At 37.7% G+C, this 23,647-nt stretch overlaps 1 protein-coding gene across 2 annotated transcripts in view; it reads left to right on the forward strand.

Moving 5' to 3' along the window:
• kcnab2b (potassium voltage-gated channel subfamily A regulatory beta subunit 2b) overlaps positions 1–23,647 on the forward strand; it is a 40,256-nt gene that overhangs the window by 10,261 nt on the left and 6,348 nt on the right. The window contains exons 2-13 of one of the 2 annotated variants that reach the window (XM_051660149.1): positions 5,955–5,998; positions 6,197–6,234; positions 6,889–6,968; positions 9,430–9,474; positions 10,773–10,817; positions 11,554–11,597; positions 11,781–11,867; positions 14,451–14,495; positions 16,690–16,775; positions 17,451–17,571; positions 19,402–19,496; positions 19,894–20,014. In XM_051660149.1, the coding sequence (XP_051516109.1) occupies positions 5,955–5,998; positions 6,197–6,234; positions 6,889–6,968; positions 9,430–9,474; positions 10,773–10,817; positions 11,554–11,597; positions 11,781–11,867; positions 14,451–14,495; positions 16,690–16,775; positions 17,451–17,571; positions 19,402–19,496; positions 19,894–20,014 (851 nt within the window). The remainder of the gene's footprint in view (positions 1–5,954; positions 5,999–6,196; positions 6,235–6,888; positions 6,969–9,429; positions 9,475–10,772; positions 10,818–11,553; positions 11,598–11,780; positions 11,868–14,450; positions 14,496–16,689; positions 16,776–17,450; positions 17,572–19,401; positions 19,497–19,893; positions 20,015–23,647) is intronic. The other variant, XM_051660150.1, reaches the window with a different exon arrangement.

Genomic DNA, 23,647 nt, shown 5'->3' on the forward strand with positions numbered 1-23,647 from the left:
GGTTAAATCAGTATCTTCAGAAGTGATATGATATGTGTGGGTGAGAAACAGATCAATATTTAAGTCTTTTTTTGTACTATAAATCTCCACCTTTGACAAGCCCCAACCAGTAGGTGGCTGAATGCGAAAGTGACTTCCACACCAAAATGTGTAAGTGAAATTGAAAGTGTTTTTTCACAGTAAAAAAAAAAAAAAAGGACTTAAATATTGTTCTGTTTCTCACCCACACCTATCATGTCGCTTCAGAAGACATGGATTTAACCACTAGAGTTTTATGGGTTACTTTTATGCTGCCTTTATGTTCTTTTTGGACTATTCACTTGTATTGTGTTGACCTACAGAGCTGAAATATTTTTTTTATATAGTTGTGTTCTGCAGAAGAAAGAAAGACACATCTGGTATTAACTTTTAATGTTGCCAAGCTGAAAAATTACAATAATCAAGTAAATCTTTCAATGTTTTTTCAGCATTGTTTACTTGGTTTAAGAATGTTTTTTTAAAGTGTAATATTTCTGGAAATACCCCATTTGTTATGCATTTGATAAAATGATAACATGTTTCATGTTATACTGAAAAGAAAAAAAAATGTATAATTAGAAAAAGAAACTTTCATATAAATAAACAGAAAAAATAAAAAGTCAAATGAATTTCTTTGAATTTCATTCCATTTTAATTCTACTTCCTTAAATTTGAATTGCAATTCTTCATCCTTTTCGCGACCTCAATAAAAATTCAGTCCAAATTCAGGAATTGATGGTCTACAACCCTGATTTAATGCTAATATGACTTATGATACTAATGTAAACTTTATTAAAAAACTCATGTTTTGTGACTGTCTGATAGCTTTGAGGCCATCTATATGCTAGTGTTCCCCTAAATATTTGACAAAAATAACCTTATATAAACATTTAAAATTTACAGTCTGTCTCTTCGAGGAAAATGGAACAAAAATGTTGATGACTCATCCTGCATTACAGATTATTGTCCAATCATATGCTGTCTAGAAAGAGAATGTTCCTCCCCCTAATAAAACTTGCAACTGACTATCATTTTTAACAAGAGGGGCCTACCAAAACTTCTTGTTTCAATAGGAAATATGTCAGCATGGAAAGAAAACTGCTTGTCAAGTGATTTCAATGGTCTTTAATGTAATCTCAGACACAAGCCCAAACTCAACAATTACAGAGTCTGCCTGAGACAGACTGTGCTGTACCATGAAGTTACTGGGAAATCTGTCATTAAACAATTTGTGTTGCTAACTGTAAACACTCAAGAACCCTACAAATGAGTGACAGTAAGAGTACATGCCCACAGTACGGCACTATCCAGTTACTGTACCTCTATCAGCAGCTGTGTTAATGTAGGAAGGCAACAAGCTGCATTAAGAGACCCATTCTGATCTGCGTTAAAGGGCCTGTTGACATCCATTAACGAATGCCAAAGATTAGTGGAGCAGGCCCAGTGTTTCCCACACATGCAACCTCAGCCAAGTGCAGCTCTATGGGGAGGTACTGAGCTTAGAAGAGTTTCTCCTCTCAGTGTGAACACCCATGTGCTGCTGAGTAGCTTTGCTTCCATTGGCAGTGAAATACAGTATATACAGTAGTTATAGCCTTTGTATCTTAGTAAGGCAAGGTAAGGCAAGGCAAGTTTATCTATATATCACATTTCATACACAATGGCAATACAAAGTGCTTTACATATAAATGACACACAGTAAAGGGGTCCCTTGCAAGGGATCGTCATATTTTGGAGGTCCTTGACAATAAAACGTGTGAAAACTCCACACCCTGTGCTATTATGTTGGAATGCATTTTGGAGTGCAGGATGAATGCAATTTAGTGCAGCCTGACACCAGCATTAGCATACTAGTGTGTGCATGCACAATCACACGTGAGTGCTGACCCATAATCTGTCCTTGGCTAAGGGAATCGAGCTGGACTTAATCCTGGTCTGTACCCCCTGATTGGAGGGGGCTGTGAGGGACATAACCACAGCATTTTATGACTGCACCTGTGTGCGAGTTGTTCAGCCACATTACCGCTGTCCTATCTGTCAGTCCTTTGTCAGTGACCTTTAGATCAATACAGTCAGTTCAGACTACCTGCCGTGGATTCATCTGACAGACAGTTGGACATGAAGGGAAGATGGTGTATTGCAAGAAGCTTTAATTACATTAGACTTTACCTCTGAGAATCAGAATGCAGTTAAGGGGAATTATTTGTGAGGGAGAAGTTTGAGTTGGTGCACTTTTAGGTAGCCCCAGGTGGTGAATCGATGAGAAGGCCTTTAAAGGTTAATTGCTTTATTTTAAGCCTTAGAATATCTTTAGATATGGGGACCATCTAGCAACTTCACCTGTGAACTTCTGGGTTCTGATCATGACCGCGTTATCCATTTGCACATCATAAGCTATTGGTGCTCTATACAACGCCTGAATGCTATTAGAGTAATTCTGTAAAAAGGCTGCCTTTTTCAGTTTAATAAAGTAAATCACAAATTAAAGTAAATATTTGTAAGAGTTTAAATTTTTTTTATCAATTTAATAACAAGTTAAAATGTTCATAAATATCATTGTGCCATGTCAAGCTGAATAAATGCAGCGCAACAGTCTGGCTCCGTGAGTAAAAATCCCTTTAATTTTCCATAGAGGAGTTGATTTTTAACGATGATTTATAAACCTTTAAAAACAGACCTACTGTGAGCTTCAAGGTTTTTAATCAATGATATACTGTATGCTTCTATTGAAGCCACCGGTCCACAGTATTTTAACTTCATTTAAAAAAAAAAACTTCATTTAAAAAAATCACATTTAAAAGCTGAATTTGTGGTGACTACACTACTCATAATCCTGCAATCAAATCTCCTAGCACTCTAAAACTAATAATATATTTAAAGATATCTGAATATTTTACATTAAATGTAAAATATATTGTTTCTATACTGTTTTTATATTAAAATCAACAACTTAAAATTTATAGTTTATATTTTTCCATTGTTTTAAATTCCGTTACATCAGTCTACAATGCATTGTAGTTCATTTCTTTATGAAAAACGGTAAGTACACAGTCATGTACCATTGTCTTTTTGTCTGATTTGAAAATACTTTTTTGCTTCAAATCAAAGTTTGTAATGTTGTGATTCACTTCAGAACTGCTTGGTTTGGTTCATGCCTTAGAACTCTTACGAAGGATTTTATGAAATCCCTATGAAACAAATGAATTAAAAATATACTTCCGGGGGCCTTGGCAGCTCAGCGAGTATTGATGCTGACTACCACCCCTGGAATCGCGAGTTCGAATCCAGGGTGTGCTGAGTGACTCCAGCCAGGTCTCCTAAGCAACCAAATTGGCCCGGTTGCTAGGGAGGGTAGAGTCACATGGGGTAACCTCCTCATGGTCACTATAATGTGTGGTTCTCGATCTCGGTGGGGTGCGTGGTGAGTTGTGCGTAGATGGCTCGGAGAATAGCGTGGGCTCTATTAAGACTAAAGAAAGCATGTTTGACATTTTTACATTTTAATTTATCATTGTGTTCAAGATCATGACACCTCAGTTTCTTGCTTCTTAGAAACTGAATTTAATGCTGATATTTTTCCCCAATTAACTTTTCAATTATCAGTTCTTTACTATACAAATTCAGAGTTACAGGGCTGACATTTTAAGATTGTCCTATTAAATGATTATCCAAAAAAAAAAAAAAAAAAAAAAATATATATATATATATATACAGTATATATATATATATATATATATATATTTTTTTTTTTTTTTTTTCTTCTTTTAGTCATTTAAGTGAAAAAAATGGAGCATTCTATCCACTAGTGTTCTACAGTTTGCTGTGTTCCATAATTAAAGAGGAGTAAAGACATGCTAGACTGTCTTTCTATGTTCTCTGGTTGCAGTCGTTTTGCACCAGTGCTTGCTAGTTTTAAACTTCCAGCGTTGTGGAGCACGTTGATGGTCGCCATTGTACTGCTTAAGAGGAAATGAATCATTTGATAGACACTGCAAAGCATCTGGATGACCATGTGCTTGCAGTGTAGACTGCTTTGTTGATTATAAAGGGGGCATTATAGATATGTTGCTTTGCTTGCAGTGTAGACAGTGTATCACTGTCTTCTGAGTTCATTTACAGCTGAAGTGTATAACCTTTCTGTTAAAAATATTTTTTCCTATCCCAGCTGAATATGCTGAGTAAGCCATTCATAGGCTGATTTTGTGAGAAGTGTAAACACACTGGGTCTGTGGTGTTATCAGAACATTGCTCTGTTTGTTGGAGCATCCCATCCAGCCGGACTCAGCAACACTGGATCAACCAATGGCATGAGTTTGGAGTGGACTATCAGTTTTTATCGAGATGGACTGTTTGAAAGAATTAATAGTGATGCAATTCCATGTGGTGATGCCATTTGCGCAGTAATTACACACTTCAGCTTTAACTAATTGGTTGTGTAAATAATACTAGCTCTAGAATGTTGTTGATCAGTAATGTGTTCACTGATATAAACAAGTTGCTCTGTGATTGAGCCTAGACATAGAACTCAGTTATTAGGGACACTTGAACATGTATTGAAGGCTTTGCTCATCATTTTGAGCCCAATCAGCAGGTGGGCAGTTCACCTTCACAGGCCAATCAATAGATCCCTCTTCCTGTAACTCTTTTCCATCAGACCAGTTAAAAATTCATCACTTGTTTTCAGAGCCTCCATGCTCATTGATAATTTGATTTAAGCAGATAAGTTCCCTGGTGATGTTCTGTTCAACGCCACTTGGAGGTGACATTGCTGACTGCCTGTTTACAAGTAACGGATACACTATACAGTATGCACACACTTATAAGCTTTATTCAGAGAGAGTCTGCATTCAAGTTCATGCTGATTATATATTTTACATTTAAACACCAGAGAGAGTATGTCGGCCTTGTTTATTTTCAGTAAATGTTTCACATTGTGTTGGTATTAGAGGATTTCTTATCTCACTATCATCTTTAGATTATTTTGTTACCCACATGATTTCCTTGAGTCTATGTTTTATGCATTTTATTTCATATGTGGTGAAAACATGGTGAATAACTTGGTTCAGTCTCTGCAATGTCTCTCAAGGATAAATGTATGACTATTAATTTAGGTCATTTTTGTTCTAGGAAATTTTTTTGTACCTTTTCATAAGCTTTGTTGTCCTATTCTAAAATGTTTTTAAATGTTTTCTTAGAAATCATAAAAAAGTATTTTAAAGCAACATATTTTGTTCCTGTTAGGGTTGATCGTAAATTGCTTCACATCCTCCAAATGAGTATGTAATTAAAGGCAGTCTTGACTATGTCCTTGATTGTGTGCTTGTTTAGTAATTGCCGAGCACTATAACCCTGGCTCTTTGCAAACTCAAAGGATATCTAACAAAAGGCACAGCTGGCTGCCTAATTGGTTCATCTGACAGAAGGTACTGTAGTGCTGTATCCAGGCTAGATTTCAATCTCTGACAACTTTCTCTGCTTGTGCGTGGGAGTTACAATTAAAGACTTTAACCAAGCTTTTGGCAGTAATAATAATAAACATATTCAATTCAGATCTCTTTTCTTTATAACTCTGTGCTACAGTTTGAAAGTAGTATAACGCTAAGAAATGCAGCACTTTTTATGTACAGTGTTCCTGCGGTCATGGAAAACCTGGAACTATCAGGTTATTTTGAAACTGGGGTTTACAGGCCTGGAAAAGTAATTGAAATTAATAAAATCTTTAAAAAAGTTATGGAAAAGTTGTTAATTTCTACAGTATACATTTTCCGAGTTATACTCAGCTCTAAAATATAGCATTGGCTTGGAATTGCTCTTTATAAGTGCAGTCTTCATGAAACGACTTTTAAAAACCCTTACAATCACAAACCAGTAGACTGTAATGGCATTGATTTTTCCATTTGACTAGTGTACTTGATAGATGTTCTCTCTGTTTTCAGGAACCTTGGGAAATCCGGGTTACGGGTGTCTTGTCTAGGGCTGGGTGAGTAAAACATGGAGTATCTCTTCTGTGCTATAACTGATTATAACTATAATGGACCTTGCATTATGTGAGTATTCACAGAGCAGCTTGGAAAATTAAGGGATCCATTAATTTCTGACTGTTGTAGATACACAATACTTCATGAAAGTAGTCATATTGCACAGTGGTTCTTACACTACCTGTCCATTCTCTCTTCAGGCACCTGGGTGACCTTTGGTGGTCAAATCACAGATGAGGTAAGGATCATATTAGACTGTAACTCTTATTGTTTATTCACTAGTTACAGGACAATAGCACTTAACATGTAACATTGACCTTTATCTTTAAGGTTAAATGTGAAATATATCTTATATATTACATATATGTTTAAAATAATGATCATTTACATGAGATGACAAATAAAGACATATTAGTGGCCTTGAAAAAGCTATTGTATTCTCATAACTGTGGTCCCCTCTCATGGAGGCCACCATGTTAAGATCACATGACCAGCCGAATACTACTTTGGTAACCCCTCTATTTATAAGACACCTTCTGTTGTGGAACAATTCAATCATGGGTGACCAATACACCTGCTAATAGGGTATTTCTACAATGTGTCAGTATAAAGCCCAAGACTATTGTCACATTGACTGGTGAATCATAAAAAAAAAAATACCTTTAAAGCCACAATGACCATGTCTACACAGAATACTTAGTGTAACTTTAATCAGCCTGTGCTGTACAGTAACCAAATATCAGCACAACAAGATGCAGTACAGATCATTAAAACCATCTCAGTTGATATTTGTACTGCTGAAGACGACAGAAAGGTATAATGCCCCCCTTCAGTTGCCATTTATTTCTCTCTGTGCCTGTTATCTCCCAAATCACTCTATCTCTCCTCTCAGATAGCTGAGCAGCTGATGACGCTCGCCTATGAGAATGGCATCAATCTGTTTGACACAGCCGAGGTGTACGCGGCAGGGAAGTAAGTACTCCCTCTACATCTCCCATCATACATGGCCACACTCCTCATCAAAGATAGGGATTTACACTCTTATATGGAGAGATTAGTAAAGTATTAAGTCTAATTTGAGCAACATTATGATCTTTTATTTGACTGCACAAACCTCATTCTGCAAGTCTTTCAGGAAACTAAACCACTGTGTTATGTTAAGCCCTTATAAAATGAAAAGAAAGAAAATAAACTCAAACTGTAGTGAAAGTTCAATTTCAGAGACAGTGTGTAATTTCTGCACCACAAGCATCAACAAATGAAATGTAAAAAAAAAAAAAACTGTTTTCAAACAGGTTCCTGAAAACTCCACCCATCTTCCATTGGTTGTACAAACAGATAGACCTGCCCAAACTCATTCCATTGGTTGAGCCAATGTTCCTTTGCTGGGCAGGACAGACTTTTCAAATGTTTAAATAGCGCCACGTGTTACACTTTTAGGTGAAATCAACCAACAAATGGCTTATTTTTAGTTGACTCTGCATAATAAGCTGCATATTAAAGAATTTTAACTTTTTTACATCAGCTTTAGTATGACTTTCACAATATGGTTCACGCTTCTTAGAGACAATGAGCTAATGAGTTCAATATGTAAGGGAGAATGTACAGTCAGCCGGTTGTTATTGCAAAATAAACCCAGACAGGGCGATCACAACCGGCTGCTTATTACACGGCTACAAACCAAATAAATAAATACATGGACATAAAATATATATTTGCGTTGAAATTATGTAATTATGTGAGAAGAAATAAATCGTTGAACAGCTGAAATCCATCTCCGGTTTGCATCGGAGCTCTTTTGGTGTTTATTATCATTAGAATGCTCATTCTGCATCTTGTCACAAGACTGCTTGCCAAATAAATAAATAAATGCACATGAACCATTGATTTGAGTTGGAATTATTTTATTGGCTGACTTGTAGAGATCGCACAGTGATCCAAGAAGCAGGAAAGATGGCTCGCAATACCTGGATGAGCGGTCTGATATGTAGATGTGCAGTTGTTACTGAGAAACTATCAGACTACCAGATGGCGCTGTTGACCAGTCAGAATCAAGTATTCCAGAGAGCCATGTAATAAGTGTGATTATAACATTATACTGTACACCTTAGGTATCCGTACTGTACACTAGGTATGTTTAAATCAACCTAGTGAAAGAAATACGTTGGTAAGCAGATTTTACTTGTGCAAGACAAGAAAAATAAAGAAAAAGGCAAACATGAATTGCCTCAAAACTGCTGGCTCGGAGTAAATTTAGCAGTGGAGTCTTATTTTCTGCAATGCCATGAAACTGTAACGTCAAAGAATTGCTGATAAAGTTGAGGGGAAATAACCTGACTCAGTGAAAATCCACTCAACGATACAAAACGGCACTTTAATGAAGCAGACCTCATGAGTTTACAAGGACAGAGCCTTATGGGTTTATGTGTTGCATTATCCATCAGTGTTTCATGCAAAGTAAGGCTGGCCATGAGATTGAGGCTGCGGCTCAGTGCGTTGATTGCTCATGCAGAATAATCAAGACAACACTGTAAACTCTTCAGCACAGATAAACAAGCCATCCCTTATCATCCACACACACACAAACACACACACACATACACACACACACTGTCCTCTATAAGCATCATCACTCTAGCCTTTCTATGTTCACAAAGAGTGCTTTTACTCATGGAGATCTAAAACACCTGGAGAAAGCTATCTGTTAGCATTCACATTCATCTCAGTGGCAGTTGCTCGGCTGGTACAGGGCCTTTCCATTTTAAGTGCCCTCCAAAAAAATCAGGCACTGGTAAAACACCTACTAATTCCGGCTAATTTTGAAGGGCCGTAAATGGAGAAAAAAGATTTTTATAGCCAAATGGTGTAGTTACGGTATCTACCAAAATGGTCTAACCATGCAACCAGACAAATCTTGACCCCTTGGTTTTATTTATCTGTGCTGCTAGTTAGATAAAAGAAGAAGATTAATGTAGTTTGTAAAATGTCTAAAGACATCTGCTGCCCTCTTGAGCCCAGTTACAGTAGCGCTTCATTTGTTATAAGCTGTCACAAGAATTCATATTCATGCATAGAAATGACTAGGTCTGATGGAAGAACCATTCATGAAGAACACATTTGTCCTGGGGGCAGAAATGTAACATCTGTCATTAGAAGCACAGAGATGCTCTCCCTCTCTCCCCTGTTTAAAAATCTGCTCCAAATATCTTCATCTCCAATCACAAGTGAGAAAAACACAGCTTTTTGCCTGTGTTTACACTGGAAGCTCCTTTCAAATTGCTGTGAAGTGAATGCTTCATTAGCTTAATTCTCCAGGAGCCAAGAACAGGGAATCCCCAGTGTAGATAATGTGTTTTTGCTCACCGACTATGATGTCAGTGAGAGGTTTTAGGCTAAAATAATAGCCTGGTAATTGATTCTCACTTTTTTACAGGGCTGAAATGGTTCTCGGCAGAATCATCAAGAAGAAAGGATGGAGGTAGAGATATTGATTTCCCATTTATAAAGTCAACATCAAATCAAAAGTGACCTTATTTACTTTCTTAATGCATCTTCTTCTGGTCTTATTATTCCAAAGAGTAAAAAAGGTTTCTCTTCATAATCTTTCATCAAAATTTAATTACTAACTATAACTTTTAAATGACATACCTTTTCTGCTAATGTACAGTAACTTAGGATGTTCGGGCTACTGGATAATGTTAACCAACAGTCAAATTAAACTATTTAGGCATAGTTTTAGCAAACTCTCATTCAGGTCTGGCTCCATATGTCACATTATGGAAGTAAAATGCATTGCAAACAGCAATTCATGTTAACTTTAAAGGGATAGTTCACCCCCCAGTTCATCCCACCTTTTCCAAACCTATATGACTTACTTTCCTGCATGGAAGACAAGAGGAGTTATCTAGCAGAATGTCCACAATGTAGCTTTCCATACAATGAAAGTGAATAGTGACCATGGCTGTACTTGGTCCCCATCCAATTTCATTGTATGGGAAAAAAACAGCTTGGACATTCTGCCAAATATTTGGAATGACAGTAGGGTGAATAAGTGATTTAAATTTTGTGATTTTAAATTTAATTTTGTATTTCTGGGTGAACTTGAATGGTTCAAAACATACAGTACATGCTGTTTGTGCAGTGTTGTCCTACTCAGATGTTTAGAGAATAACTGCAGACATCATCTCAATGGAATAAAAAGCTGGCTTGTACCTTGCAGCTCCTGTTAGTTTGTAAATGGCTAATGTGGAATTTGCACTTAAGGAGGCATTAGCTTTTATTCATCCTACCATTCACTGTGTGCGAGCAGTGAGGCAAAAAGCCTCTTTTCCCCCAGGGAAGCATGGCTGTTTTGGCCTCAAGTTTTTGCCCTTTTTAGAAACGTGGAAGGACTGTGGTTTCAAATAATCTGCAACATCTTTTCCTCTTGGGAGAGGAGATATTTTATCATGACTATTCATTGACAAATAACCTTAATTTAGATCCTTTTCCTGCAGAGAATATGCAATTTATTTTTGTTTAAGAGAAGAACGGTTGTATACAGTTAAACCAAGTGTAGTTTGGCAATATCACAAAAGCATGAGTGCTGATACTGCGATAATGCTTTTATACAACAATTCTATCAACAAGAAGTTAATGATGAGTAACAAAATTCAGCTAGTTCATATATTTTTTGTTCTGTGTCTAAACTGACAGTTCTTTGCCCAATACATCATGATGCCTTGCAATTTCTTGCCTTTGTTCTGCTTTTACCCTTTTATCTCCTGTCTTTCACAGACGTTCCAGTTTGGTCATCACCACCAAGATATACTGGGGTGGAAAGTAAGTGTTGTGTTTATAGGTGTGTATGTCACAAAGAGGTTAATGATGATTTATATCTTTACCTGCTGTTGTGAGAGCAACAGGGGCAGCAGGGTAATGATGCTCTCTTTCATTTGAGTGTGAGTCTAGTTGTGTGTCAGTGTGTGTGTGTTGTATAGTTAAGGAAGTGCTACAGACCTTCACTCTGTAGGTAGGCTAGCGCCGCAAAGCTGTAATTGTTTCCTATCTGCAATTCAGGTTGAATCCCCCTCTGAGCTATGTACTTTCACTCAGGGTAAATTAAAGGCCAAAGCCAAGCACTGATGTGAGGTCACATCTAACATTCATGTTTTTTAATTGCCACAGTGCTCAAACATTTTGATATTAATTAGCCTGTCATACAGTCAGAATTTGTGACCATATTAAGATATAAGTTCTGTCATTATTTAACCCTCTCTATTGTCATTCCAAACCCATATGATATTCTTTCTTCATTTGGAACACAAAAGAGGTGTTACATAGCCTCAGTCACCACTCACTTTCATTATATGAAAAAATATGCAATATTAGTGAATGGTGACTGGGACTGATATACTGCCCCATATCTCATTTTGTGTTCCAATTAAGAAAGAAAATTTTACAGGTTTGGGACACCTTGAATTTACCTAACCAGATGCACCAATTCGATCTATCAATCAAGTTCAGGTAACTTAATTATAACTTTGTATAAATGTCATGCTTTTTGTTTGTATTTTAGAGCAGAAACAGAGAGGGGCTTGTCCCGGAAACACATAATAGAAGGTAAGTCATGTTGGAAATGTTCACCTAGGATTGTGTTTTATATCTTGAGGTCAAATATTTTTGGCCAAAACAAAGCCAAACAATTGCATATGTATTGACCCCTCTTCAGAGTTTCATACCTTAAATTATTTATTTGTTAGTGATGGACTTTGGAGTAAAATACTTTGTTTTCTGTCCTTTCAGGTTTAAGGGCATCACTGGAGAGACTGCAGCTAGAGTATGTGGATGTAGTGTTTGCTAACAGACCCGACCCCAACACGCCAATGGAAGGTAGGTATGCACGTCGAGATACTGGGCAGTCTTACCCATCTCTGCTGTCTGTGTTTGCATCTGTGACTACCAGCAGCTGGAACGGCTTCCTTAAGCTTGATTTGGTTAAAAACTGGCTTTGCAATGAAGCATGGAACCCAGCCACACACCTCTCAACTCATAAAAGAGATACAGTTGTGCTCAAAAGTTTGCATACCCTGGCAGAAATTGTGAAATTTTGGCATTGATTTTGAAAATATGACTGATCATGCAGAAAAACTGTCTTTTATTTATGGATAGTGATCATATGAAGCCATTTATTATCACATAGTTGTTTGGCTCCTTTTTAAATCATAATGATAACAGAAATCACCCAAATGGCCCTGATCAAAAGTTTACATACCCTTGAATTTTTGGCCTTGTTACAGATACACAAGGTGACACACACAGGTTTAAATGGCAATTAAAGGTTAATTTCCCACACCTGTGGCTTTTTAAATTGCAATTAGTGTCTGTGTATAAATAGTCAATGAGTACTTGAACAAAAATAAGCTGCATGGTCGAGTTGCCAGAAAGAAGCCTTTACTGCGCCAATGCCACAAAAAAGCCTGGTTATAATATGCCCAACAACACCTTGACACACCTCACAGCTTCTGGCACACTGTAATTTGGAGTGACGAGACCAAAATAGAGCTTTATGGTCACAACTATAAGCGCTATGTTTGGAGAGGGGTCAACAAGGCCTATAGTGAAAAGAATACCATCCCCACTGTGAAGCATGGTGGTGGCTCGCTGATGTTTTGGGGGTGTGTGAGCTCTAAAGGCACGGGGAATCTTGTGAAAATTGATGGCAAGATGAATGCAGCATGTTATCAGAAAATACTGGCAGACAATTTGCATTCTTCTGCACGAAAGCTGCGCATGGGACGCTCTTGGACTTTCCAGCACGACAATGACCCTAAGCACAAGGCTACGTTGACCCTCCAGTGGTTACAGCAGAAAAAGGTGAAGGTTCTGGAGTGGCCATCACAATCTCCTGACGTTAATATCATCGAGCCACTCTGGGGAGATCACAAATGTACGTTTCATGCAAGACGACCAAAGACTTTGCATGACTTGGAGGCATTTTGCCAAGACGAATGGGCAGCTATACCACCTGCAAGAATTTGGGGCCTCATAGACAACTATTACAAAAGACTGCACGCTGTCACTGATGCTAAAGGGGGCAATACACAGTATTAAGAACTAAGGGTATGCATACTTTTGAACAGGGGTCATTTAATTTTTTTCTTTGTTGCCATGTTTTGTTTTATGATTGTGCCATTCTGTTATAACCTACAGTTGAATATGAATCCCATAAGAAATAAAAGAAATGTGTTTTGCCTGCTCACTCATGTTTTCTTTAAAAATGGTACATATATTACCAATTCTCCTAGGGTATGCAAAATTTTGAGCACAGCTGTATTTATGTCCAACACATGGAGACCTAACAGCAGAAACCTGAACTATGTTACTGCAGTAATGTAATAATACCATTAATACTGAAATCCAAGGACAGTTATAAATTACAAAGGGATAAATTAAAGTCATATGGGATAAATGATTATCTTGCTCACAGCATTGAGTAGGGATTGGAGCATGTTGTCTGTAAAGAGGATTCAAGTTGACATCATAGCAGTTGCATCCATTATGCAGTTCATGGTTAAGTCAAGTCATAATTTAGTCAAGGATGAGTGCATGGTCTTGCTTTTGGGAATTTTACAAAAGCATTAAATTGCGTTCCAGTGCATCCTCTATGTGTAGTGCTTAAAGACACGGAGGAAACAATACTTTCTATGGACTTCCTTTATATGCACATTGATTAAGTGGGCTAAACAACCAAACCAGCATGATTGAAAGATGTTTACATTTTATCAAGAATATTCACAGCACTATAGCATGGCAATCTTGTCGATGTCAGCAACTTACCCATATGAATTTGTTACATCATTTCTTGTTCTGATTGGCTGATAGTGCTCTTCTCCTTGAGGTTGTTCCAGTTTATCAGTCACAATCTGTTGTGGAGTATTAAAGTGAAAGTTCACCGAAAAATTATATTTGTTGTCATTTATTCTTACTCTTGTTGTTCTTAACTCGTATGACTTTCTTTTCTTGCTTGTAACACAAAAGGAGATGTTAAGCAGAATGTTAGCCTCAGTCACCATTCAATTTTTCTTTTTTTCCATCATGTTTTCCATGCAAGGACAGTGAATGGTGACTGATGCTGTTATTCTGCCTGTCATCTTCTTTTTGTGTTCCAAGGAAGAAGAAAAAAAACTGTGAAGATAGCATGCTGTAAGGCTGTAATGGGTGTAGCTAAACTGATTAGTGTCAGAGACTGAGCCTGATGCTTCTGAGGTCATGGCTCTGTAGAGATGATTGCTCATGCTTGTGCACACACTTTGTGACTCAGACAAGCGTGGTCCCATTAAACTGGGATTTGCAGGATCTGTTGTGGTCTAGTTCTGCTGCTTTTTCTTCTTTTTTTTTCTTTCATTTCATTATATTTGCTGGTTGGTAAACCTCTTTTCACATTCTTTTGTTTGTTTGTTTGATTGTCACCAGGAGATCCATTTAACACTTCAAAATCAAGAACATTCATCATTGAAGGTACATGGTACCCTCAGTGAAAGTTTTGACCTCCTGTCTCCAAAAGCAATTTATGACTTTGATTTATGATAGTTTGCCCTCTTTTCCTGGTGTGAGAAACCTGACCGTGTCTATAAAATTATATATATTTCCAGAAATTCCTATTAAGACTGTTATGAAGTAGAATGATTGAGTTCTGTGACTCTCCTGCCCATCTTGCAAGTGAAGTTTGGAAAAAGACATTGCATCTTACTGACCCATGGCTAAAGTTTTTTTTTTTTTTTTGGTGAATGTTTACCATTCATTTTATTTGATCTCAGTTTTTAAAACTTCTCCATTATCCATAAATGCAGCAGGTGCTGAGCAGATCAGTTTTGGGGCTTCAAAAAAAAAAAAAAAAAAAATTCTCCCTCTCTATCAGGCATTGAAAACACATAAATGTATATTGTTGTACATATACATATTACAATGTGATATATTAAAGCACCTTAACCAGCTTCAACTCATACTGTATGCTGTAGACTAATGTTTAATTGTATTAGCACAAAAAAAGGCATCATTTTTTTGCAAGATGATTGTCTGTGTTATAAAATCCTTAGCTTCCCTGCATGTTCATATTTTATTAATGGAATTAGCTGCTCTCTTCTTTGCATGTGTTTGTGTTCTCTTTGCAGTATTTTTCACAAATCTTATAAAAGACAAATGCTACTGACCGGAATTCAATCAGGGGCCTAAATTGGTAATTAATAGACATGCTACCATTTAAACTCAAAGACTGTGTTCATGTGTTAGTACAGATTGGAAATTTTAATAACTAGAATATATATTTAAGAGGTTTGTGAATGCTGTCTTTCCCTCTGTAGTTTTTGCTTTTTACTTTCTTATAAATACTTAATTATGAATAATAATACCTGAATTAATAATTTAATAATGTAATTGTATTATTAAAGGGATAGTTCATCCCAAAATAAAAAATCTGTTATTATTTACTCATCCTCAAGTTGTTTCAAATTTCTGTGGAACCAAAAAGAGAATGTTTTCGGTAACACTTTGCAATAAGGTTGTATTAATTAACAATAGTTAACTACTGTTTAATACTTAGCATTTATAAATCTTGTTTGATGTTAATATTACAAATACATTTTTAAAATTCAAAGTTTTTATTTAATGCATTAAAGGAATAGTTCAACCAAAAAATGGAAATTCTCTCATTTACTCACCCTCATGCCATTCCAGATGTGTATGACTTTCTTTCTTCTGCAGAACAGAAATTAAGATTTTTAGAAGAATATTTCAGCTCTTTTGGTCCATACAGTGCAAGTGAATGGGTGTCAAAATTTTTAAGCTCCAAAAATCACATACTGTAAGTCAGCATAAAAGTAATCCATAAGACTCCAGTGAGTCTATTTTTTTGAACCGATATCTTCAGAAGCAATATGATTGGTGTTGGTGAGAAACAGGTCACTTTCACGTTCTTCTTGTGTTATTGGTGATTTACATTCTTCATTCATGGAACTACAGAGCTGAAGTATTCTTCTAAAAATCATAATTTGTATTCTGCAGAAGAAAGTCATACACATCTGGAATGGCATGAGGGTGAGTAAATGATGAGAGAATTTTCATTTTTGGGTGAACTATTCCTTAAACATTAGTGTTACATGAAGGAAAGAAAGTCATACAGGTTTTGAATAACACATGGGTGAGTAAATTTATAACAGAATTTTAATTTTTGGTGAACTATTCCTTTAAACTTTTTTATACAATGTTTTTGTTTTTTGTATCCCTTTTATCTGGTTTCTCTCTCACAATAGTGTATGTAGCTGCAAGCTTAATTCTGGATATCAGTGTATAATAATAGTATGTAGAAGGATGTTGGCTGAACCATGGAAAATTTCTCCTCTGCTAAATGGCAATGAAATGCAGCCTTGTATAGATGTAATACAGTCTGGAGTCATGCACTGATTTATTTTCCTATTACTAAAAAATTCTGAGTACATTTACTACAGCGTGCATAACCTCAGGGCCAATTTCAATGCCTTGTCACTTTGTATAAAGAATATATAATAAATAGCCTGTATATGCGTCCTTCATTTCAAATGGGAAGGTATATTGCAGTCTGTCTGTCTTCCTTTCTCCCTGACTGTATGTACCTTCCTCGTCCCGCAATGTCTGAGTGTGTTGTCCAGACTCTGATTGTGAATGGTTTGATTGGCAGAGATAGTGCGAGCGATGACCCATGTGATTAACCAGGGAATGGCCATGTATTGGGGCACCTCCCGTTGGAGCTCTATGGAGATTATGGTGGGTCTAGAAATAAAATAAACTTGTTTCTCACATAAAAATAAATAATGATAATGAATAAATCTTGTACTTGTAACTAGTGATAGACTGAATTATTTGCCACACTGATTAATTGGCTGATATTTGGCCAATTTTAGATTAACTGTGTCTTCTTTGTCAGTTAATAGAAGGGTTAGATTCCCATTATGTCAGTTCCCAAAGCTACAAACAGCCTTTTCCATGGATAATCTGTTTTTATTTTCTTTAGTGAATTTCCAGTAAATGTTGTGTAAAATAAGTTTTTGTGTAGTTTCAGAAATTTTAATCTCATTTTCTGTCAATTGATTATGGATACATGGTAATTATATCAGCCATCGTTCAACATACTCTAGATATTGGCATCTGGAAATTAATTTAATTTATAAAAAAAAAAAACAGAAAAAAAACACATATTGGTCAACCACTACTTGTAACTTAGATAGCAAATGTCATTGTGTAAGTTTTTGGATCTGTTTTGATTTTACTACCATATGTGCACCTAATTCATGCCAAGAGATGCTTGTTATGATTAAGAAACCCTTATCACCTTCACACATGCATAAATAGATTTGTTCCAGTATGTCTACAGTATGAGCAGCTCCGCTGCTGTCTCTAATGGCTTTTATGTGTATGTGCGTGTGTGTACATGTTCCTCAGGAGGCGTACTCAGTGGCGCGGCAATTTAACCTGATCCCACCCATCTGTGAGCAGGCTGAATATCACATGTTCCAGAGAGAGAAGGTGGAAGTACAGTTGCCCGAGCTCTTCCATAAAATAGGTGTGTGTGCAAAGGTGTTACATCCTTTCCATTTCAACCTAGAAGCTTGTCTACAAATTGATCAAATGTTTCCAACCCCTTTAGCTTTCTTTGGATAACTCTTTCCTCAAAAACCTTGAAATATGTTGACTTCAGCTCCTGTAGAGTCATTTAGTGTTTCTGTGTAGTTCTTGTAGAGTTCTTGTAGAATGCTGTAGAGTCCTGTACTCCTATGGAGTTCCTGTAGACTTCCTGTAGGTCTGTGGAGTTCCAGTAAAATTCATGTAGATTTCTTGTAGAATCCTGTAGCGTTCTGAACAGTCCTACAGTATAGCGATTCTTTCGAGGTAATGTAGAGTTCTGTAGAGTTCCCGTGGAGAGTTCCTGTAGAGGCATGTGGAGTTCCTACAATGTTGTAGAGTCTTATAGAGGTCCTGTAGAGTTCCTGCAGTCACATAGAGTTCCTGTAGAGTTCCTACAATCACATGGATTTCCTGTAGAGTCCTGTAGAGGTAATATAGTGTTCTGTATAGTTCATGTAGATTTTGCAGAGTCCTGTAATTACTGCAGAGTTCATGTATTTACAGCAGAGTTCTGTAGAGTTCATGAAGAGTTCCTTTAGAGTAATGTATAGTTCCTGTAGAGTTACAGTTCTTGTGGAGTTACTGCAGAGTTCCAGTAGAGTTAATGTAGTTCTGTATAGTTCATGTAGTCATTGCAGATTGCAGCGTACATGGAGAGTTCATGCAGAGTTCCTGTAGAGTTAATGAAGAGTTACTTTAGAGTCCTGTAGAGTTCATGTTGAGTTACTGCAGAGTTCATGTAGAGTTCCTATAGAGTCCTATAGGGTTAATGTAGAGTTATGTAGTTCATGTAGAGTTTCTGCAGAGTCTTGTAGAGTTCTTGTAGAGTTACTGCAGATTCCTGTAGTTATTGCAGAGTCCTGTAGATTTCCTGTAGACTTAATCTAGAGGTCTGTAGAGTTCATGTAGTCACTGCAGAGTCCTGTAGAGTTCATGTAGAGTTTATGTTGAGATCTGTATAGTTAATGTAGAAATTGCAGAGTTCATGCAGAGTTCCTGTAGAGTTCTTGTAAAGTTGAGTAGAGTTCTGTAAGTTCCTGTAACAGCCCTCTACAATGTGAGTAAATCACTCGCACATGCAAAAAACAAATTGCACTATGTGTCAAAAAATTTCTTGTTACTAGCCACTTGCTAGTAAATGTAAAACTCGCCAGTGATTGAATTGTGCAGTGATGAAGTTTAGCATCGAGATCCTTATGCCCCATTCACATGGCGAGCGACTCGCAGCCACAAAGCGACAGAAGATCATTCATTTTCAGTGAGAGCTGGTGACTTCCAGTGATACAAGCTACAGCGACCGCTCACAAAAGTATGTGGGCTTGTCAAGAGAAGTCTGGAGTGAAGACCTACACATCTCTTTTAATTCCCTTTCTGTTATTTAAAGTCAGTTGTTGATTAAAAAGTGAGAAGTATTAATTCTAATCACACATACCACAGATGTGTTAAAGAAATGTTTTAAATGAGTTGCTGTAGAGTCCTGCAGAGTTCATGTAGAGTTACTGCAGAGTCTTGTAGAGTTAATGCAGAGTTCCTGTCAAGTTCATGGAGAGTTACTGTGAAGACCTGTAGAGTTCATGTATGGTTATTGCAGAGTCCTGTACAGATCCTGTATAAAATGTATACCTTGAGGCACTATAAATCACTTTGGATGAAAGCATCTGTCAAATGAATAAATAAAGAAGTGTCTAGTAATCATCAAGCAAACAATCAACAAAATCAACAAGGAAGTTTAGAGTATGTCATAAACACCATAATGGGGTTTCTGCAGGTGTGGGTGCCATGACGTGGTCTCCTCTGGCCTGTGGTATCATCTCAGGGAAGTATGACAGCGGTGTGCCTCCTTACTCCCGTGCCTCGCTCAAGGTATTCCTCCGCCACATGAAACAACCCCTCTTTATCTGTGAACCTCAGCACTTTTCTCTGTCTTTCCTGACTGTTTTTGAATCTTTATTAATGATTGCCTATCAACTGTCCTTCAGGTTTGTTGTGCGTTTTTTTTTAAGTGGAGGCCTTGCTTGAGCCTTTTCAAGATTCATTTTCTGTTTTGATACTTTATGTACTACTCTGTACCTATGTCTCACCCCACTGTACTGTCCCTTCAGCACCCCCTCATAAAACATGTTCCTGCAGCTATGTCTGCAGATATAATCCATTCTATCATTACTTCACAAACACAGTACATTTTCCCTGGCTATTCCTGTGACTCGGTGCCCTGGTGGTGTGTGGCTCTCTGAGCAGGTGTGCTGTGTGTTTGAAACAGGGCTACCAGTGGTTGAAGGACAAGATCCTGAGTGAGGAAGGCCGCCGCCAGCAGGCAAAGCTGAAAGAGTTGCAGGCTATTGCGGAGCGGCTTGGCTGCACGCTGCCTCAGCTGGCCATCGGTAATACTGCTCAGGCCCTGCTACTCTCTCTCTTTCTGTCTGTCTGTCTGTCCGCCTGCCTGGAGCTCAGGACAGGCTGTCTGCATGTGTCTCCTGATGTCTGTCCTGTCTTGTTATATGTTAAAGTATGGGGGTCTGGTTTTGGATTATTCTTGTGTCTGTTAAATGTTATACATTGTCTAAACAGCACAATGTGAATTATGCAATTAGGATTCCTGTTTGTGAAACAACACATCTATCAACCAATCATAGCCCTAACCCTAGTCTCAGCCTCAGACGGCGCAAAAAACGGGAAAGCATTTGTGAAAATTGCAAGCATCAATCAGTTTGCACGATTACAATGCAATTTCTGGGACTCAAGTTTTTATCAACTTTGGGGAAGAAGTTGTGTAAGGCACTGGGTTGATTTTGTGAGCGTTTGTTAGGATGAACTGATCACTGAAGTGTTTAACAGATATTTTTAGTTTGTTTGAGACACTTACTAGCATGCAAACTAGATATTCATGAACAGAACTGCATATTGTTTGTTTTCTATCTGTCAAATAATCAGTACTTTTGGTCGGACAGTAAATTTGTTCACATTTCTGCTAATTGTTTGTTTTCTGTATGAATGTTTGCAGACATTGCCATTAAGAGATTTTTCTTATTTTGGTATAATCTATTATAGTTTTACTCACCCCTGAATGGCATATAAAAACCACGAACTGTGATTGGTTGCTTTACTGTATATGTCAGTCAGTCTAATTGTGTAAGTGGGCGGTTCTTGGCCAGGATAAGCTGCTTAATGGATCAGAATGGATCAAGTCGAAAGTATGGTCATGTGAGACAACCCTTACCCCAACCCTGACCTGACCCTAACCCTAAACCCTGGCCCGAAAATTTAAAAGGGCAGTGTTTGGTTGATAGGAATGTCATTTCAGATACATTGTTAATCCAGACACATGTTCTACTTGTGTACTTATAAAGCATGTTAGGTATACTGAAATCGATGATTCGATGATTAAATTTGCCAATTGAAGGGAGAATCAGCATGTTTTTCTCAATTGAACATACAGGTTATTTGAATGTATAGACAAAAATCATGTTTACCTCTGTAGCTTCAGGTTTTGTTGCTTGTATTCCACACTAATCATCAACCAGCCTTGACACAACTGTCCAATTATAGCTATTAAATTATACGGTACATAACCTATTTAAATAGAGCAGGAAAGGTCAGGGGAGCAGCAGGTGGTGTTGTGTGTGTTCAGTAGGTTAGTGATGACTGATTACTATGGATTGGATACATTTGCACAGAACATTAGCCTACAGTAAACATGAGTCTACTCTGATATACGCTTCAGGCAGCTCCATATCCCACAATGCAACTCGATTGTGTAGTGACAGCAGATCGCGCTTCATCAAACCCACCCCCACACAACTCTAATGTATGATGGAAGTGAAGTTAGGTCAATTAAGCAGTTTTGAAAAGTTATATTCAGATTTAACAACATAATACTTGCAACTACCTTAAACTAACTGTTATCACACAGTTATAACCTATGTGTTCATTGCTATGTTACCGTTTTCGATTTTGTAAAGCTTACTTAATCCTTTCTTAACAATTATTTCTAATAAACAAATATTTTTATACATATAAGATTTATTCATAAGCCTCTGAAATTACAATTAAACTTGCTTAAACTTACCTGAATCTGTGGTTGCATATATCTCCGAAAATGTTTTCTCAGGTGCAAAAATCACTAAATAATTCCACAAATAGATCATTTAATTCCACAAATCATCCCTCAACGTGCTTCAAGTGATCAAGGGCATAGTGCATTCCATGTAAACCCATTGCACAGGTTCCGCCAGTAGTGGGCACTTGCGAAATGTAAGCAATGATGTAGATCTGAGTCCACAAGACAGAGGGAAGTTAGCGAGGTAAGGGCATAAAATTTTAAGTGGAACACAGCCTCTGTCCTCATTTACTCATCCTAAAACACAAAATATGTTCGGCAGAATGTTAAAGGGATAGTTCACCCAAAAATCTACTTGCCCTCGTGTCATCCCAGATGTGCATAACTTTCTTTCTTCTGCAGAACACAAATTAAGATTTTTAGAAGAATATTTCAGCTCTGTAGGTCCAAACAATGCAAGTGAATGGTGGCCAGAAATCAGAAGGTCCATAAATAAAAGTATAAAGTAATAAAAGTAATCCATATGACTCCAGTGGTTAAATCATATCTTCAGGAGTGATATGATAGGTGTGGGTGAGAAACAGATCAATATTGAAGTCTTTTTTTTTATTTTCAACTCTTAACTCAATTTTATTTATATAGCACATTTAAAAACAACAGAGTTGACCAAAGTGCTTCACAGTTTAGAAATTTAAAATTGATCTCACATTTTTTCCCCTTTTTCTCCCAATTTGGAATGCCCAATTCCCAATGCGCTCTAAGTCCTCGTGGTCGCATAGTGATTCGCTTCAGTCCGGGTGGCGGAGGACGAATCCCAGTTGCCTCCGCGTCTGAGACAGTCAACCCGCGCATCTTATCACGTGGCTTGTTGAGCGCGTTGCCACGGAGACATAGCGCGTGTGGAGGCTTCACGCCATCCACCGTGGCAACCATGCTCAATTCACCACGCACCCCACCGAGAAGAAACCACATTATAGCGACCACGAGGAGGTTAGCCCATGTGACTCTACCCTCCCTAGCAACCGGGCCAATTTGGTTGCTTAGGAGACCTGGCTGGAGTCACTCAGCATGCCCTGGGATTCGAACTAGCGAACTCCAGGGGTAGGAGCTAGCGTATTTTACCACTGAGCTACCCAGGCCCCCTAGTTGATCTCACGTTTAGTAGTGCAGCCTTAAATGTAGTAGAGTTCAAAGACTGTGTTGGTGTCCACTCCGTCTGTGCGTTGGAAAACGCTGAAATACTGGCGCAGCCTGTTCCGGAAGCACGGGTAAAAGCCACGTTCGCTGAAGCGAAGAGTAATTCCGCCAGTCAGAATGAGTATTTCTCGTCTTCCTCGCAAAACAGCCTCCACCCTTTCCTCGTCTTTTGTGGCACTTCTTTTTAAAATGGGTGCCGCAGTGCAAGCGACATAGATCCATCGATATAGACAAGAGGAATTGGAATAGGTGAAATTTTGGCCACCAGCATTTTGGCGATACACTGAGTTTACGGAGGCTTGAATGTCTAAAAATGTTTGCCGATCATACACCAAATACTGATGATAAAGTCTGAATCAACAAGCACATTATTAACATTAAAAACAGATGACAGCTAAAACACATGGGACGCGACGGCATATCGTGCAACATGCTGGCGCCATCTTGCATCATCACACACACTCCAATGCTACTATCAATCTCCACCTTTGACCAGTCCCAACCAGTAGGCGGCTGAATATGAAAGTCACTTCCACATTCTGATGAAAGTGAAAGTGTAGATTTACAGTAAAAAAAAAGTGCTTAAATATTGTTGTGTTTCTCACCCACACCTATCATATCACATAATGGATTACTTTTTGGGCCTTCAAAGCTCTGGTCACCATTCACTTGCATTGTGAGGACCAGCAGAGCTGAAATATTCTTTTAAAAATCTTTGTTTGTGTTTTGCAGAATAAAGAAAGTAATGCACATCTGGGAT

The sequence above is a fragment of the Myxocyprinus asiaticus genome, chromosome 28, assembly GCF_019703515.2.
Source record: "Myxocyprinus asiaticus isolate MX2 ecotype Aquarium Trade chromosome 28, UBuf_Myxa_2, whole genome shotgun sequence".
Lineage (NCBI taxonomy): Eukaryota > Metazoa > Chordata > Actinopteri > Cypriniformes > Catostomidae > Myxocyprinus > Myxocyprinus asiaticus.